This window comes from Cynocephalus volans, chromosome 8, assembly GCF_027409185.1.
Source record: "Cynocephalus volans isolate mCynVol1 chromosome 8, mCynVol1.pri, whole genome shotgun sequence".
Classification (NCBI taxonomy): domain Eukaryota; kingdom Metazoa; phylum Chordata; class Mammalia; order Dermoptera; family Cynocephalidae; genus Cynocephalus; species Cynocephalus volans.
This window is the reverse complement of record NC_084467.1, coordinates 64,384,813-64,404,306: the sequence shown is the minus strand read 5'-3', so window position 1 is coordinate 64,404,306 and position 19,494 is coordinate 64,384,813. Positions and strand designations below refer to the sequence as shown.

General features: G+C 35.3%; 1 protein-coding gene across 1 annotated transcript in view; it reads right to left on the bottom strand.

The window, feature by feature from the left end:
- Positions 1-19,494, bottom strand: part of TNNI3K (TNNI3 interacting kinase) — a 291,813-nt gene that overhangs the window by 238,116 nt on the left and 34,203 nt on the right. Inside the window, exon 5 of the mRNA XM_063104384.1 lies at positions 16,212-16,322. Within this exon, the coding sequence (XP_062960454.1) occupies positions 16,212-16,322 (111 nt within the window). The remainder of the gene's footprint in view (positions 1-16,211; positions 16,323-19,494) is intronic.

Sequence of the window (19,494 nt, the reverse complement as noted above, 5' to 3'; positions counted from 1 at the left end):
TATGGAATGTCACTTTGCTATTTCACTGATGTTACCAGCTTTTATTGTTAAGTTATACTTTACCATAATTCCTCCTGTGTTCTTTTTCTGTAACTTTCTGGCCCAGAGAATAAATACTGAGACAAAACCCCAGCTCAGTCTTAATTTCCCAAAGGAGGAATGCCTCTCTCTTGAGGGTTCTAGGATATTAACCGCTTTGAGGTGTCTCACTGCTCAGAGGAAATGGGCTTTGAGTAATCCTTTATGTCTCCATCACCCAGGGGAGAGAGGTGGCAAATATGTCTGAGGACAAAGAGAGTGCAACAGTGCCTGGTACCCAAGTTCATGGGGGAGGGCCTATGATCTGGGTTTGTGCAGGTAGCCTAGAGCTGGGGTGGCAGGAGCTGGTCTGGAGACTGGATACATAGGGGACCAGCTTAGTTATGATGTGTGCCTGGGATCTGGATCTGCAGGGCCTAGTCTGGAGCCAGAGTCTGTGGGTGCCTTCCTGGTACTGGTGAAGGCCTGTAGCCTATGTCCACAGGGGTAGGCCTGGAACTTGGGACTACAAGGCTTGCCTAATGCTGGAGTAGGCTTGGAGCCTGGGGCCCACAGGGTACAGACTGATGCTAGTGTTGTCCTAGAGCCTAGGGCCAGGGGGACTGGCCTGGCATGGGGCTCACTGGGGTAGGCCTGGGACCGGGGTTTGAAGCAATGTCAGGACTCACTTAACTCTCCTAGAGGGTATTACTATACTTTGCTGCTTGGGTTTGGGGAAGGAGGGAGGTGGGTAAGATAATACTGTCCTTCCTACCCTCTTCAATGCATCTTTTCTTATTTCTGTCTTCCAGCCAGATGCTGTCATCTCCCACCAAGATTCCTTAGCTCTTGTGAAGGTATTTTGCATGTGAATAATTAGTCAACTTGGTATTTCTGTGAGGGGATGAGCAATGTCACTCAATCATCAATTTTTTATATAGGCTGATTCTTTCATTTTATGGATTTTATAAGACTAATTTGTATGAAGCTATTTCTGTAAATTGCCTGTGATTTTGTAAGCTACTTTCTTCATGAAAGTTATCATTATAATCTCTTCTGCTTTTATGGAAAAAAATAATTTTCCTTATTCTTTATAATTTATGAAACAATCGAATAATCATTAGTTTAATCATTCATCAGACATTTATTAAAAACCTGCTATATGCAAAAGCACAATATTGAAACTTTTGAGGACTATGAAGATTTTTAACATGTAGTTTCTATGCTTGAGAAACATATATAATAAAATGATCAAATAAAACCATGTTTATAAGACAGGCAGTGTTAAATATTACTAAAAAGGTATAGATAAAATGTTGTGATTGTGTAGAGCATGTAAATACTTCAATCCAGAGAGATTCAGCAGTTACATGAAGGTAGAATTGCAGCTGGGCTTTGAGAATGGGAGGAATAGGCAAACCATAAAGATACTACAGTGTGATAGAAGCACAGGGCAATAACTGAGTAGCAGTTAATTTAATTAAGAGCATGTTTTACAAAATGAATAGCATGAAGACCCATGGCTGAAAAGTAGGAAAGCTGGATCATTAGCACTAAATCCCTTGTTAGGTGTATTTCAGAGTCAATAAGGTTTTTTGGTCAGAGGAGTGACTTCACCAAAGTCATCCTTTAGTGAGCCCTGTAAATTTTTAGTAGTGTTTTAGGTGAAGTGAACTGTAAAAGATTGAGACACAGGCCTTGTAAGTCATGGTGCTATTGCAGGAAGAACAGGAGGATAATAACAGTATGAATGCAGAGAAGATTAAAGCAACTTATCGATATACCCTTGATAGTTCTGGACAAAAGATCTGCATGTATTGCCCTTTGTCCTATTTAATTTGGAACTTTTCCCAAGTCTCCTGGACAGCTCAATATATACCTTTTCAGGAAGGAATCATGAAAGCAATTCTTCAACTCCTTACAGGACCTGCCTAGGTGGGGAACCCTGCAGTAATCATGAGACAACTCAGCCCAGAGCTGAGGGAGTTAGTAACCTATGATTTGCTTCTGGGCACAGAAAAAAGTAAAAAGACAGCAAGGCTAAAGATCCTGCAAGGAGTTACACTGGATCGATTCTCAGAGTAATTCTAGAAGGCTATGTGTGCCTTCCATATCTTTTAATAACTATATTGGTCTGACATACAGTTGTGCAAGTGATAAGAGGCAGAGGTGCTGAGTGCCTTTGATGGACACCTCAGAAGAGAGATGCTGTGAAAGAGGAAAGCTACTGAGACTCAGTCATGGGGGCTGCAGCCTCTCCTTCCCTCTACCTCAACTTCAGCAAATTTCTAAAGGGTCTTTGGGTATTCACCAAAGGAAGCCATCAAGGAGAACAACTCATGTCAATGCTCTTAGGAGAAGATTGAATACTCAAAGGGCTCTACTCCCTAAATAGCAGCCCAAAATGAATCATCCCTGAGAGAAAGTAGGTAGCTCCCTCTTGCTATTTCACTATTGTATTTGTAAGTCAAGTAGAGAATATTGATCTTCCAATGTATTGCTAATTGAGGGGAAGAAGAGCAATAATTTACTGCCCTCCTGAGACACAGGAGGCTTTGAAACTCTGGGGAAGTAACTTAAGCAAGCTATAGAAACCTTGATTCATAACTCAGACTTCAAATTCCTAGCAGGAAGGATGGCATGGGAAAAGAATGTTAAGTGTGGATGCATTAAAATATATAGCTATTTCTTATCAACTGCTACAAATATGTAACAGAAATTATTTCTGCTTAGCTGATGCATGCTAAATTATGACATGATTTATAGACACACACACACACACACACACACACACACACACACACACACACACACACACACACACACACACACACACACACGAGCAGAGGACCTAGGATGCTGGAATCAAATTCAATGCACAGAAGGGTTGGCATATGTAGGAAAATTCACACAAAACATTAAATGGTTACAAAAGGATTTCTCATTTCAGGTTGATTTGATTAGCAATAATCTTTGAATCTAATTTCTCAGGTAATGTTTCTTTCATCATTTTCCAGGGCAGCAAGCTGATGAACATCTCATTTACATTTTTATTAGCTTATAAAGCTTTTCTTGCTTATGCTCTTCTACCTTACCCTGAAAGCAATACTTAATGTTTAATAATAGCTAATAAAGTCTATGGCAAATGCCTGAGTGCCAAAAAAGAAAAAAAAATGACACTCAAGCTACTTTCCTCTTACATCAATCCTTACAATTGAAACATGTTTTTTTTTTAAATCATTTATTGCTTTTCTTTTGCGTATTCTGAGTTTTGTATTTTTTTAAAAATTTTTTAAATTTATTTTTATTTTTTTGATTTTCTTTTGTCGATACACATTGTGGCTGATTATTGCTCCCCATCACCAAAACCTCCCTCCCTCCTCCCTCCCCCCTCCCCCCACAATGTCCTTTCTGTTTGCTTGTGGTATCAATTTCAAGTAATTGTGGTTGTTATATCTTCTTCCCCTCCCCCCCCGGTGTGTGTGTGTGTGTGTGTGTGTGTGTGTGTGTGTGTGTGTGTGAATTTATATATTAATTTTTAGCTCCCACCAATAAGTGAGAACATGTGGTATTTCTCTTTCTGTGCCTGACTTGTTTCACTTAATATAATTCTCTCAAGGTCCATCCATGTTGTTGCAAATGGCAGTATTTCATTCGTTTTTATAGCTGAGTAGTATTCCATTGTGTAGATGTACCACATTTTCCGTATCCACTCATCTGATGATGGACATTTGGGCTGGTGGAAACATGCTTAAGGTACTCAATGAGACCATAAAATAACTGATTATGATGCATGATCTATGATCTTGTCGATCTCCAGACCAAAAGCCTAGAAAGTATAAGACTGCCTCCTTACCTTTAAATAAGACTATTCTAAAACATAGGGCACATTCAGTAATTGGTGCACATAGTTTCTGGTTTTAACTTCTGAGAAAACCACTTTTGAATGTCATAGAAGACATTCTAAGACCCTAAACTGGGTCTTAGTTATTTAAGACTGTGTGTACAATAACGGTTTAGATCTAGAAACTTAGCTATTTTACCCGAAGGTATACCAAGGCATCATGGAACTACAAATGACTACTCAAACCAAGTATGGAAACCTATAAAATAAATGTCGATGAATAGTGATTAGAATACCTCTCAATTATTAATGACATTCAGTAGAGTCTATTTAAACAATAATTTATAATGATGTGCGTTGGCCGATATATTCGGCCCTTGCTACACTTTCTTTATCCGAATTATGGTAGCCTAAGATGTTCATATTGGTGGGCTCCTATAGCAACTTAGTATTTGTTTCTCTGCCTGCAAAATTTTGGGAGACTTATCAGAGACAAGGTAATAGTATTGCATACTGTGAAATAACAATGATGTCAGGTTGCATACAAGAGTCTCAGAGAATGAGAGACAGAGACAGAAACAGAGAGAAAGTTCCCAAACTCTTTACATGTCAAGCATAACATTTATTCCAAAAACCCAACAAGGATAATTGTTATGAGCTGAATTGTGTTCCCCTCAAATTCAAATTTCAAAGTCTTAATCCTCCAGTACCTCAGAATGTGACTCTATTTGGAGATAGGGCCGTCAAAGAGGTAATTAAGTTAAAATAGGGTCTTAGGGTGACCCCTAATCAATATGACTAGTGTCTTTATAAGAAGAGAAGATTAGGACACAGAGACAGACACCAGGTGTGCACACAGACATCAGACTATGTGAACACACAACGTGAAGACAGCTTTCTGCAAACCAAGGAGAGAAGTCTCAGAGAAAACAAACTTGCCAACACCCTTATCTTGAACTTCTAGCTTCCAGAACTGCGAGAATATAAATTTACAGAGTTTTAGTCACCTAGACTGTGGTATTTTGTTATGACAGCCTTGAAAATTATTACCATAACACACACAAAAAGAAAACCATAGACGAACCTCACTTATGAATATCAGCAAAACAAGTTCAGCAAAAAGCTAAGAGAATAATGTACCATTACCAAAAGTATTTCAATCCAGAAGTACAATGATGATTTAACTGAAGAATGATTACTGTTCTGAAAGTATCAGCCAGTGCAATTAGTTAAGAGAAATACAAGATGTATTAATTATTGAAAAGAAAGCAAAATTATCACCACATATAGGGAATTTTATTGTAAGCCAGGAATATCCAAAATATTCAGCTAAAAATACCCATTAAAATGGTAAGATAAATCAGTGCATTGAATGGTAATAAAATTTAAATCAATAGTCAATAAGTTTATACAAACTATAACAAATTAGAAAATACAATATCATTCACATTTGCAAAAAAAAATACTTAGGAATAAGCTTTAATGAATCCACCAGGAGAATATTCTGCTGAAAGATCTAAAAGCAAACTTGAATGAATGGAAAGAACTGTCTTGTTCTTAAATAGGAAGACTCAATATGCTGGGGATATTAACTTTCTCTAATTAATTTGTAAATTAAGATTTATCTTAGCCTGAATATCACATTGTTGTTGTTATTGTTTTTTAGAAAAAAATAAATAACAATAAAATCAGAAATAAAACAGAACAAGTAGAAAGAATAACTTTCTTAGCATTCATTCTGTGTAAGGCAGTGTCTAAGCACTTGACATAAATTAAGTCATTAAATACACACACACACACACACACACACACACAACAAGTAAGGTGGACAATTACTTTCCCAAAGGAACACAGCTAGCAAATGATAGATATTTACTGGTATTTAAATGCAGAGAGTCTGGCTTCAGAGTCCATGCTCTTTATTATTGTACACTAGTGCCTCTCCACGTACTAAAATTCATATAGAAAATGGAAGAATAGCCAGGGAAGTTCTGGGAAAAAAAGTCTTAGGAAAGATCACCTGCACTTTTAGATATTGAAACATTTGTATTTGGTATTAGCATAGGAACACACAGATAGACATAAATGGAATACAGTGGGGAAAATAGAGTGTTCAATAAATACTGTTTGAACAAATAAAAAAATTGCTGAGGGGGAAATAAAAACTGGATTCCTACCTCTACTTTATACCAAAAGACATTCCAGACACAATCTGTAAACAATGAGAAAAATAAAATTAAAAGTTCTTAAGATAAATATTTGTGATTTCTTTTCACAGAATTTTGAAAATAAGGAGATTTTTCTAAGCAGAGACCATGAAGTAAAAAATTAACAAATCTGGCCATATAAAATTGAAAATATTTGTAAAAAATACTAAAAAAAAAAATTAACTAATAAAATAAGGAGCAATGGAAATGACAAAGCTTAATTCCTCAGTATACAAAATATCTACAAGTCAGTAAGAAAAGAAATTTAATAACAAAATACACAAAAAGGCATTCCTTAGGATAAGGAATACAAAAAATAAATGATACATCAAAAGTTAAAAAATTCTCAATCTCCCTTCTACTCGTATAGAACAAGATTCCATTGTTTCTTTACATTGGGAAAGATAATAAAGATTGATACTTCATATAAAGGGAAACAGGTAGAAGAGTAAGTAAATTCACTTTTTGTAAGGCTTTTTGGCAGTAATTACAAAAATGTAAGATTCACATAACCCTTTGGCCCAGGTACACATATAAGCATGAATGATCATGGATATTCAAACACAGATAAACCTATGGTACTCCCCCTACTATAGCAGCATTCACTAGTCAGTGTCATTTTCAAGGTTCCTTCATGTTATAGCATGCATCAATACTTCATTCATTTTTACTGCTGAATAATATTCCATAGTATAGGTGTACCAAATTTTATTTATTCATCCATTTGTTGATGAACATGTGTTTCCACTTATTGGTTATTATGAATACTGCTGCTATGAACATTCATGTACATATTTTTGTATATCTTGGATGTGTATCTATGAGGGAAATTACTGAGTCCTATAGTAAGTCTATGTCTAACTTTTATAGGAACTGCCAGGCTGTTTTCTAAAAGCAGCTGCACCATTTTACATTCCCACTGGCAGTGTATCAGGGTTCTAATTTCTCCAGATCCTCATCAACTCTTGCTATTGTCTGTCTTCTTTATTATATCCTACTGAATGTGAAGTGGTTTTTATTTCTCTAATGACTAATGATGAACATCTTTTCATGTGATTACTGGCCATTTGTATATCTTCTTTGGAGAAATGCCAATTCAAATCCTTAGCCCATTTTTAATTGAGTTATCTTATAATTATTACGTTGTAGTTCCATTACATTTTAAACTTTCTCCTTACGTTAAATCCTACTTCTAGGAAATTTTATATCTCAGAAAAAATGGAGAGGTATCATGCATAAGGTGCCTACTATGTGTCAGGTACTAGGCATATATTATACATGGCGAGTGATTATGATCCTGAGCTCTACAATAATCCCTGAATGCTGCTTTAATATATGTGCTGCCGAAGCGAGCACTGAATGCTGCTTTAATAGTTACTAAAACACTCAAATTAGGATCCACCAAAAACAAGATTGTACAGCAAATGAAAGGCTCCTCTTTCTAATCATTCATTCATTCATTGTTTCTAGCTATCTTTCTCTCAGATGTCTTTTATAAATCCAATTTATTCTGATATCCTTTAGGGCAATGCCTCTTAAATTTGAATATGTACATGAATCACCTGGAAATATCATTAAAATGCTGATTATAGGCAGGTATAAGGTAGGGACTGAGTCTATTTTCTGACAAGTTCACTGGTGATCCTTGCTGGTTTATGGATCATATTTTGATTAGCAAGGCTATAGAGTATAAATCATAGGCATATGATTACTAAGATTTTAATTACAAAGAGCTAACTAATGCTTGAGCATTAGGAAATGCTGTATTTTTACAGTGGCGTCTTAAGTTTATAACTGCTTAAGAACCCAAAGATAACCTATGATAAGCAGGGGGATTGACCATCTTGAGCAGGGGCTTTGCCCAGTGCCCATGTAAGAGGTGGCACGCCCATGCAGGAGGAGGTCCCACTTAGCTGCTTTCTTGAATGGGGATGTTACTTCTCTGATAACTTAGGTGCATTATTGTGACTATACGTGCAGTTTGGAACCTGAAGTTTCAGTTGAAGGTTTCCTTCCAGCATCAATTTATAATGAAAACAGAGGAGCAGCTGAAAAAGAACTCCAGTTACACTATCAATTGAACTATATACAGTTTGCTGTTTTGCTAAATAAAGTAATGTGTAATTATAACATGATTCTGATATAAACCAACCCTACTGAACAAGATGAACTTTGCAAAAGAAGTAAAAGAAGCCAGTCGTAAAATAACCACATATTGTACAATTCCATTTGTATGAAATGTCTGGAATAGTCAGATCTACAGAGATGAAAAGTAGATTAGTGGTTGTCTAGGTTTGGGCAGTGAGGGGTGGGTGGTGACAAAAATGTTCTAAAAATGGGATTGTGGTGATGACTGCACAACTCTGCGACTATACTAAAAACGATTGAATTGTTTTTTTTTTTTTTTTTTTTTTTAAATATATAAACTTTATTTCTCAACATAATCTCCATCAAGTTCAAGACACTTTTGTAAGCAGTGATACCAGCCATTTAGTTCATCCCTAAAGAATTTAGGGTCCTGGGAATTTAACCATGTCAATGCAGTCTTTTGTACATTATTAACTGAAGAAAATGGGTGCCCTTTAAAGATTTTTTAAGATTAGATAACAAAAAGAGGTCAGGAGGAGCCAAATCAGGACAGTAAGATGGATGCCTAATGATTTCCCATTGAAACTTTTGAACAATTGCCCTCGTTTGATGAGAGTAATGAGCAGGAGTATGTCGTGGTGGAGAAGGACTTTCTGATGAAGCTTTCCCAGGTGTTTTTCTGCTAAAGCTTCAGCTCATTTTCTTCAAACACTCTCCAAGTAAGCAGATGTTAAAGTCTTTTGGCCCTCCCAAAAGTCAACCAGCAAAATACCTTGAGCATCCCAAAAAACTGTTGCCATGACCTTTGCTCTCGACCAGTGCACTTTTGCTTTGACTGGACCCCTTCCACCTCTTGGTAGCCATGGCTTTGATTATACTTTGTCTTCAGGACTGTACTGGTCAAGCCATGTTTCATCTCCTGTTACAATTCTTTGCAGAAATACTTCAAGATCTTGATCCCACTTGTTTAAAATTTCCACTGAAAGCTCTTCTCTTGTCTGGCTGATCTGGGTGCAACAGTTTTGGCACCCATTGAGTGGAACATCTGCTCAACTGTAAATTTTCAATCAAAATTGTGTAAGCTGAACCAATTAAGATACCTGTGGTGTTGGCTGTTGCTTCTGCTGTTAATCATTGGTCCTCTTCAATTAGGGCATGAACAAGATTAACATTTTCCTCATAAATTGATGTAGATGGTCTGCCGCTGCCTGCTTCATCTTCAAAATCATCTCATCCCTTATTAAAAAGAGTTATCTATCTATTTATTTATTTATTTATTTATTTATTTATTTTATTTATTTTATTTTTTTATTTTTTATTTTTTATTTTTTATTTTTTTTAATTTTATTTTGTCGATATACATTGTGGCTGATTATTGCTCCCCATCACCAAAACCTCCCTCCCTCCTCCGTCCCCCCCTCCCCCCCAAATTGTTTGTTTTAAATGAGTGAATAATGTGGTATGTGAATTTTATCTCAACAAGTTGTTAAAACATGTAACACAAAAATATTAGAGATAAGTAATAAAGCCTAAAAGAATGGGCTTTTACAAAGAGGCACCAGAATATCTCAATGTGCTTCATCTTTGAGAGGATTCAGATCTGAGTCCTGACCCATTCTAAGCTTCTATCTATTATGTCCAAAGCTTAAATTATGGTCAGGTGGGCTGAAGGGTTACTATTTGGGTTAGGAGAAGGGCAGGGTAGCATTGTGAGTAAGAGCTAGCTCTGACACTAGACAGCACATTAACATCTGCTCAACCAATTATTAGCTCTGTCACCTTGAATAAATTACTTAATTTCTCTGTGCTTCAGTTTTCTCATCTGAGGAAAGTAAGGAGAAAATCTCAAATGAGAGTTAAGTCAATTAATATGATTAGTACAAAGTTATCACTTAAAAGTGTTAATCACTAAATGAAAAATTATTATTTTTGTTTTTTATGATCTGTTCTGATTCCGATGAAGTTTTGCAAGGGATTATTGCCTATTCCCAAGAATGGAGGCAGATCTGGTACTATTTAGTTAAAAACTCATGAGTACCTTACCTCTTAAAAAAAAGAAAGAGAGGGAGAGAAACCACATTTTATAATTCTAAGCATTCTCTTGTTTGTGTCTTTTGGGAGAAAACCAAAGCCGTTATAGAAGAAATAGAGTCAGAATGTTCTTGGTAAACAAAACTCTCTATGGAAACATTTAGATGATTTAGTTAAGAATAAACTTGATGGAGTTTGGATGTGTTGTCCCCTCCAAAACTCATGTGGAAATCTGATCTCCAATGTGGCAGTGCTGGAAACTGATTGAGTCATGGGGGTGGATCCCTCATGAATGGATTAATGCTCTCCCTCGGGGAGGAGGGGTAGTGGGTGAGTTCTCACTCTATTAGTTCCTGCCAGAGCTGGTTGTTTAAAAGACCCTGGCACCTCCTCCCTCTCTCTCTTGCTTCCTCTCACCATGTGACCTGCTTGTACCCGCCGGCTGCCTGCTGCTTTCCTCCACGAGTAGAAGCAGCCCGAGGCCCGTGCCAGATGCAGCTGTCCCAGAATCATAAGCCAAATAAACCTCTTTCCTTTATAAATTACCCAGTCTCAGGTATTTCTGTCATAGCAGTACAAAACGGCCTAATACAGAACTAGAACAACATCAGTTGCATTTCCTCAAAATTAGAAATAAATTACAAAATAACTAGCAAGCATTTTGAACACTTATCAGTGTTCAGATAAGTGCTTACAATCTCAAAATGGGATAAGATAGGAGAGAATAAATTCAATGATGAAAATAATACTCTTATATTCACGAGAAATATATGAAATTATGCCTTTCTGTGAAAAGTAACACACTCTGTAACATGTGCACATTATGTATTGTCATCTCTTTGCTACGTCATTTTCCATATACTGCTCAAACAGTTGTCTACAGCTGAAGATAATTTGTCTTCTGATCACTGCAGAGACTACTGCATCAAACATCAAAGAGTAACAACTTTTTAAAGAGCTGTTTGATTAAGTATAGAGTATTTTCCACCTGGGGAGTGTGCATTTGTTGTGTGTTCATATACATGCACTGTATCTCCATGGGTTCTGGTGCGCATTTAGTAAGTACCCATATAGAATCAATTAATGTTGTTTTGTTTATGTAGTAATGTCTGGGCTTTAGATAGTAACATAGGTTTTTGATTTTTTTAAAAAAATTTTTTCATCTTCTGAATACTTTTTTGTGTCTTGAGGGTGGAAGCCCTGTTTTAGCAATAAATACAAGAAGTCCCTGGGGAGTCATTGCTCTTTGCTCTTTTATTTACAAGACTAAAGATTTGAAGTTACATGACCAGGTTTGAGTCCCATCCAGCTCATTTACTTATTGTCTGAGGCCCCTGTGGAAGTCATTTAACTTCTTTAAATCTCACTTTCTTCACTGATAAACTGAATCTCACAGGAGAATCAAATGACAAATGTATGTGAATGATAAACCACCACCAAATGTTAGCTAAATTTTTTCATTTTCCATGCCTGAGAGAGCAAATGACTCATGTTCCCCCAGGCCCAAAGGAGGAAAGAAGAGGGTTTAATGCATATTTATTGATCGTTGAAAGGATCTTAGGCCTTATATAAAGCAGCATATGCATATGTATTGATAGTGGGTAAATTTGTCAGAGAAAAGTATTAAGACCTGGGACAACCAACATTTGCCGGCTTTTCAAAGCACAGTAAATTTAAATCTGAGTCTAAAATTGTAGTCTGCATGTCTAGGAATCTGCAGCACATGTTCCCTTCTATTATTGAAGAAGACAGCTGCCTAGTCAATGCAAATTTTATTGTAAGATTGTTTAACAGAATTCACAATTATGGGAGGACAAACACACTTGAGACACTAATGAAAGGTCTGAATTTGATAGGTGGAGACAAAGAAGCCTGTCAGACGTAGCATCAGCTATTGTTTCACAGAGAAAGATGGGCAATAAAAGAGTAACTACTAATGAAAAGGAACTCCCACTAATCTATTGCCACTATCACCGCTAACCAAGATAGTAAAAAATAGAAGTGGAATCAGCACCTAAATTTTTATTAGAGTAAGGAAATACTAGGTGCATATTTTATCCTATTGTACATGATCTTTGCACCATTTGATATTCAGGATTCTTTAACTCTCCAAATTGTTGTGATACGATAATATCCTAGTTTTGCTGCACTATTCTGACCAATTCTTCTTTGTCTCCTTCAGTGGCTATTCAGTATTTTATCAAGTATCTGTGGATAATCTTTTAGGCTCAGTCCTTGTGCCATCCATTATGCCCAATATACAACTTTCAGCTATTGTTATGGTTTCAAATATCACCCCTATAAACATAATTTCCAATAACTTACATTAAGACCAAACTTCTCCATTGAATGCCAATTGTATACTTCTAAATGAGTAATGAGCATTTCCACATGAATCTTTGGATGTCATGAGAAAATCAACATGTCTGGAGATAGTTCATTTTTCCTCAAAATCGAATCCTTTACCCAGTTCTTCGTCTCTGTCTGTTTAATCATCACATCATCACACTAGAATTTATACTAAATGCTGTGATCAAAGCAATCTTTTTTAACACATTACTCATCAAATCTTCTTCTCTTGCTCAAAAACTCTCAATGGCTCCCCATTTCCCATGGAAAAAAAATTCTATTGGTTTTAAGTCTCATTAAAGAGTGATAACTTCTGTGTGCTATTAATCTCTTTATCTGTCACACCATTTAGCCTTGTGTGTCCTATGTCATAAACTACAGTGATTACTTTTTGAATTGAATTAAACTCCTTAGACTTCTATTCTCAATGTTTCCTTAGTCTGGTCCATTCCTAATAACCAAATTTAACTACAGGGACTCTTCACAATCTGTTTCATGCTATCATTCTATTCACCCTCCCCTAAATGTGCTCAGCTCATTCTTTTCTTCCCATTTTTGAACATGATTCTTTTTCTTTTTGTTGTCCAGTTTCCACCATTCTTCAAAGTCCTGTCCAGTTTCAAGCCCCTCTCATAACTCCAGCCCTAAGTCTTCTAGTCCACATTGATCCCTATTCCCAATGAACTCCTAACACTTCTAATTTTATATTCTTTGACATACCTTGCTATGAAATTATCATATATCTAGTTGCAGATATGTCCCCAAAGTATGATGGTTTGACATGACTTTTCAGCTTTACAATGGCAAGAAAGCAATACACATTCAATAGAAACCATACTTTGAGTACCCATACGATTATTCTGTTTTATACTTTCTGTACAGTATATAGTAAATTACATGAGATATTTAATACTTTATTAAAAAATAGACTTTGTATTAGATGATTTTGCCTAATTGTAGGCTAATATAAGTGTTCTGAGCATGTTTAAGGTAGGTCAGGCTAAACTATGATGTTCAGTAAATTAGGTGGATTAAATCCATTTTCAACATACTATATTTTAAATTTACAATGGGTTTATTAAGATGTAATCCCATCATAAGTCGATCATCATCTGTATTCCTAATTGTCAAATCCTCTCTCATCTTTGACTTTTCTATTCCTTATTCATAGCTATGTTACTATTTTACTTTTTAATTGCTTATATATTTTTTCTGCACATTTATTTTGTGTGCTCACCTAGATTATAAAATATTTATGAAAAAAGCTTTGTCATGTCTCCTTGTATCATTCTCATATTCTAGCACTATGCTATGGACAAAGTAGAGGCTCAAAAATATTTGTTAAATGAATGAATGAATGTGGGGGAAAGAAAATATATTGAAAGTGAGTATTTCTTACAATTAATAACTTTGACAGAAATAATACAAAAAATTCTTCATTTGGAATATGATGCTTTTTGATAGTTTTTTAGATACTATTTTCTTTCATTATCTGGTCAGTAACTTAATTAGTTCATTATGTAAGAAGAGATTAAAGGTTAATGTATCCACACCTGTTTTATGCAGTGTCAGTGATTGACTATAAATGTTATTAAACATTATGCATCAGCTAATGAGAAAAGCTGAAGAGTGCATGGAGAATTGCAAGCGAGAGTAGAGACCTATTTGAAATTATTTTGGTAAAGTTTGCCCTAAAGCTGGTAGAATCAATACGATGCTTTCTTCCGCTCTATGATTTACAAAGCAGAATAGGAGATGAAGAGACCAAACTCTTAATCACACAACCTTGCTTTTGCCCCCATGGTAATTCTCTCACTCACAAATATAATCAACTGAGCACTAGACAAAAAGGATTTTGTTTCAGAAAAGGATTTTGTTTTCCTGGTATTAAGAGGTTGAACATGTTTCACAGGAACAGAATGTCTGCTTCATCAGTACTTCCACCCTGATCTCTTAAAGTTTACCACTCCATGTACTTTATCACTGGTCTCAGTTGGTTTCTTTCTCTCTCTCTTTTTTTTTTTTTTGAAAACATTTATATTTAAGTGAGTATAATAGGATTTCCCCCTTCCTCATAAGTAACACAAATTCACTTGTATTTACAGCCAATCTCATAAAAAACATTATTTTCTGGGAAATAAGGTGATATAGTAAGTAGTGGAAACATCAACATGAAGGAAACTATTTCACTCTCAAAGAGACATTTTAATATTTATTGAATGTTAGAATCCTGAGAAGTGACACTGTTAAGAGAGATTAATCCCACTTATTTTATAGGTTTACGTATGATTTTACGTGCAGCTCTTTTTGTTCACAGTTGGTGCTGTGTGTGTGTATATTAGTGTAGAAGGTACAATTTAATTTGCAACATGATTTAAAGGGAGAAATAGATAACTATTTAATAATTAGGATGTAAGACTTCATATTTATTACTTTGTTGAGCTACAGGTTGTTACCGGAGTTGATAGAATGTGAAGATCATGGGATTTTGAGTAAAATGACCAGGATTCCAGACAGTAGCTTTCCATGGCTTTGTAATTTGTAAAAACAATTACTATACAAGAGCCTCAGTTTTATATCTGTGAAATGGCAGTGGCAATAAAAACTATTTCATGAGGATTTGTGAAATTAATCAAATAATGCAAATGGAAGTGCTTTGCATAGTAGGATATATAAAATTAATACTCTGACAATTAAATTTAAGACAAGATCCAGAGTCCTTCCCATGAAAATACTTTGCAATCTGGTTTGAAACCATCTATCTAACCTTGTCCTCATCACTCTACCTCCAGCTCACTCCACTCTAATAACTTTGGCTTACTCATGTCCCTCAAATGCACCCAGCTTTTCTATTCCTCGGAGCTTTTGCATGTGCTATTCCTTAAGTTGGAAATGCTCTTCTCCCCTTTTATGTGGCTGGCATTCTCATTTCATTCATTCAGATCTCTGTTCCCATATCACCTCCTTTCAGAAGTCTTCATTATATAGCTTATTTAAAATGGTGCCCACTGCTCCATCGTTCTGTTTTCATTTTACTCCGTTTTATTGTTTTTATAGTACTTATGACTAACATATAATATTTTATTTTCTTTATTGTCTGTCTCATTCTTTACAATTAAACTCTATAAAATGAAGATTTTGCCTTTCTTTCTCACTACTGTCACCCCAGCGCCTAGAACAGTACATAATAGATGTTTAATAAATAATTATTGAAGTAATGCATAAGTGGGTGAACGAATAAATCATCTTTCATTCAGCCCTTACTCTGTATAAAGCAATCTGCAAAATGCTTTACGTGAATTATTTAATTTAATCATTACAATAGGTTTATTACTATTCTTATTTTATAATTGAAGATTCAGTAACTTCCCAAAGATTAAAATAAGAAGTTGTGGAAACTGAGCTGCTTGATCCCAAATCCTCTTAATCACTGCTATAAAGCCTCTGAATATCCAGCAAACTTTATATTAATTGATGTTTGATGGACTGAATTGACTATTGAAAGCACATTTATATGACTAAATTTTACCCTCAGAAGAAATGAGTGTATTCAGTGGTTAAAAAAATAAACCAACTCCTAGAATCTTAAAAACCAGTATTTGAAAACTGTTGGGAATAAGAATCGAAAGAGGTAGGTAACCTTTGCTTTCACAGGTGACAAAGGCATGACTTACCTCCAGATGACCAGCTATTGTAGCAATATGGAGTGCAGTGAGGCCACCATACCCAACCTGCTGTATATCAGCTCCACTGTGAAGCAGGGAAGTGATCAATTCTGCACTATCCTGTAAGGAAACACATCTTTAGTGTTACTTTTTCTACTGATAGTAGGTTCTAAAGCTATGCAACAGGGTGTATTGATCCCCTGTCAGCCAGTTTATATGCTCAAAGGAAACCTAAGTGTGTCTGGCATAAGAGCATATTAGATAGCAGAGAGCAGCTGTCAGGTGGTTGAAATGTAGGACAAAATGACAGAGCTGTTCAGTGCCAATCAATCCTCTTTCACTTGACCATGAAAGGCAGAAAGTACATTTACGTATGGTGAGGCTCTTACAAATTCAATTCAATCTTACATGTAGGTCATTCCAATAAATATGCCTTCTCCAGAAACTAAAATTAATCTCAAAAGAGGTCAGAAATTTACAGGAACAGTTTCAAGGTTTAATTTTTTTTCTTTTAGAGATAAAGATAAAATATGCCATCTAACAAGAGAGTGTGAACCAAGTACTGAACAAACTGCACGTCAGTGGATATGTCATGTGATTTCAGTAATTGCTTCTTCTCTAATACATGGGCCCTACACATAATTAGCCCATAGTGTCTTTCTTAACTTGATTTATTTTACCAGTGAAAATATTTGAATCATTATTTAAACCTTCGAGTTTGACTAACATACGCAACAATCAAAATGATCCTTACTTTTTTCATGCTGTTATTTGTATTGTATTCCTGTCTTTAGAGATAGATAAAAATTATTTATAATATTAGTAGCAATTAACATCCCTTGAATTTTTATTTTGTAATTTTTTAATCCTGGCATATGGTGGGACTTCAATAAATAGTTGTTGATAAAAAATGGTAAAAAATAATAATACTTACAATAACCCTATAAAAATTACTATCACAAACTTCATTTTATAAGTCAGAACACTTAAAAGGGTGATTTACAAGGTCACATATTTCCAAAATGATCATTTCATTTTTTTCATTCCAAATTTGGAAGGAACGTAAAGATCTCCATGTTTAACTCTCTTCCTTAAAGTAAGAATTCAAACCACAATTTCTGTACTACTTGGTTCATCAACAGACCAAGTAGCAGGAAAGTAAAGTCTTCATAGGACAGGCCATTGCATTTATGAATTATGCACTTATAATTTCAAAGACTGTTAATTAAGAAAATTCTCCCATTACAAAACAAAGTTTGATTTCTTAATGTCATCATATGTACATGAAGGTCTAAAAGAAGTCATGAGAGTAAAAAACTTTGGTAAAGAGCATTGAATAGCAAAATTAATGTTACAGTTTCTGAATCTTCCCCTCCCTTTACATGATCTACCAAGAAAGTTGAATTAAGATTGCATCTTCAGTCTTTATTCTTGCATTTGCTCCTTCTGCTCAGCCTATAAACTTAGTTTTCTTCATTTTAAAAAATAAAAATAAACCACATTTTTTTTTTTTTTCTACTGAAGCTAAGCTAATTTTATCTCTATCACTGCCTTCATTTTTCAACCTTCTGGGAAAAGTTATTGATACTGCTGACAGTTCTATTCCTATTTCTTCAGTAATCTTTAGCTAAGTACACATAAGTCTCACAACTGTCAACTGAGTTCATCATACTTGATATTCTCCATACATTGAAACTTGCTCTTCTTACTAGGGCAGATTTCCTCCCTTCTTTTCTTTGCCTTGCATTATCAAAAGAAGTCACTGTGACTGCTATTTCCACCCAAGGCATTATGGAACTTACCATTCTCCTGAAATCACCTCATTAGTTTCAGAAGGTAAACTCCTATTTATCATATCCAATGTTTTTCCTGTCTATAGTTGGATCATTTCTTTTTTTCTTAAAAATTCTTATTTCTTTTGCTTTCCTATAACCATATATTCTTGGTTTTCTCTTTGTTGCCTCTTGTTTCTGCCTGTCTCCTAAAAGTTTGTGGCTTGGACATTTAGCCCTAAGTCACCTTTTCCTTGTGAATGCCACCTTTGGTAATTCTTATACAATCTGATAACTTCATCTTTGGTCCTGACTTCTCTGCTAAGTCTGAGTCCCATATATTTTGCCTACCAGTGACAACTCAAATTCAGAATTCAAAATTGCTCCTGAAAATATTATTCATAATTTTCCCAGTCTGGTCTGTCATCTTCTAGCATTCCTTATTTATATTAATGGCAATTCTTTATTCCAAACGACCTGGAGTTCCTTCAACTCAATTAATTTCAAATTCCACTGGTTTTAACTCATTTATACTTCTCACATTTTTATTTCTAACATTATCTTCCATATTATTTAGCTTCCTTGCCTAATGCCTTTTCCCATTGCAGTCCATCCTCCAAACTATCAGATAAACTTTCCTACACCCATTTTTGGTCATGTCATTCCCCTTTTTAATACAATTTTCATATAGTAAACAAACATTTGTTGAGTGTATATGGCACATCAAATATGGTTCTGAGCAATGGGGCCACTACAGTGAGTAAGACAGCCAAATCCCTGCTCTCATAGGGCTTATATTTTGCTGTGTATATGTGAATGAAGAGACAGAAAATAAACAAATAAGAAAATATTACACAGTAGCATAAAGTACCAACATCTATGAGAGAAAACAGGCAAATGATTAGATGGCTACTTTAAACTGGGTAATCAGGGAAATCGTCACTGAGGAGGTGAACTTTGAGATAAATGATAAACACCAAAAAGAAAAAATCCCAGACAAAATTTAAGGACAAGCAAAAAGTCATGAGATGGAAATAAGCTTGGCATGCTTGAAAACTCTGTTGAGTAGATGGTCAAAAAAAAGAAGGGGAACGTAGTGTTCAAGATGAGGTCTAAGATACCCGATACTGTAGGGCTTTGTAGGCCATGGTATGGGGTGTTTGGATTTTTTTCTCAACTGCAATTGATAGTAGGGAAACGAAATGATAGAGAGATTGGAAAGAATGAGGAAGAAGTTTATAAGGCAAAAAAAGAAAAGAAAAAAATTGTTTTCAGGTGTTATATTTGAGATGCATACAATGTTATAGAATGTCTTAGAATTAGCCTCCTTAGAATCCCAGCTCTGCTGATGACTCCAAACTGGGGCAAGTTCTATAAACCCTTTTTGCTTACTTCCTTGGTTGTCTAAAAAGGGGACAGTAACTGTATCCACCTTACAATTGTTGTTATAATACATATAAAGAACTTAAAAGGTAACTGGCACAACAATACTCAATAAAACCCATTACGATTGGACATAG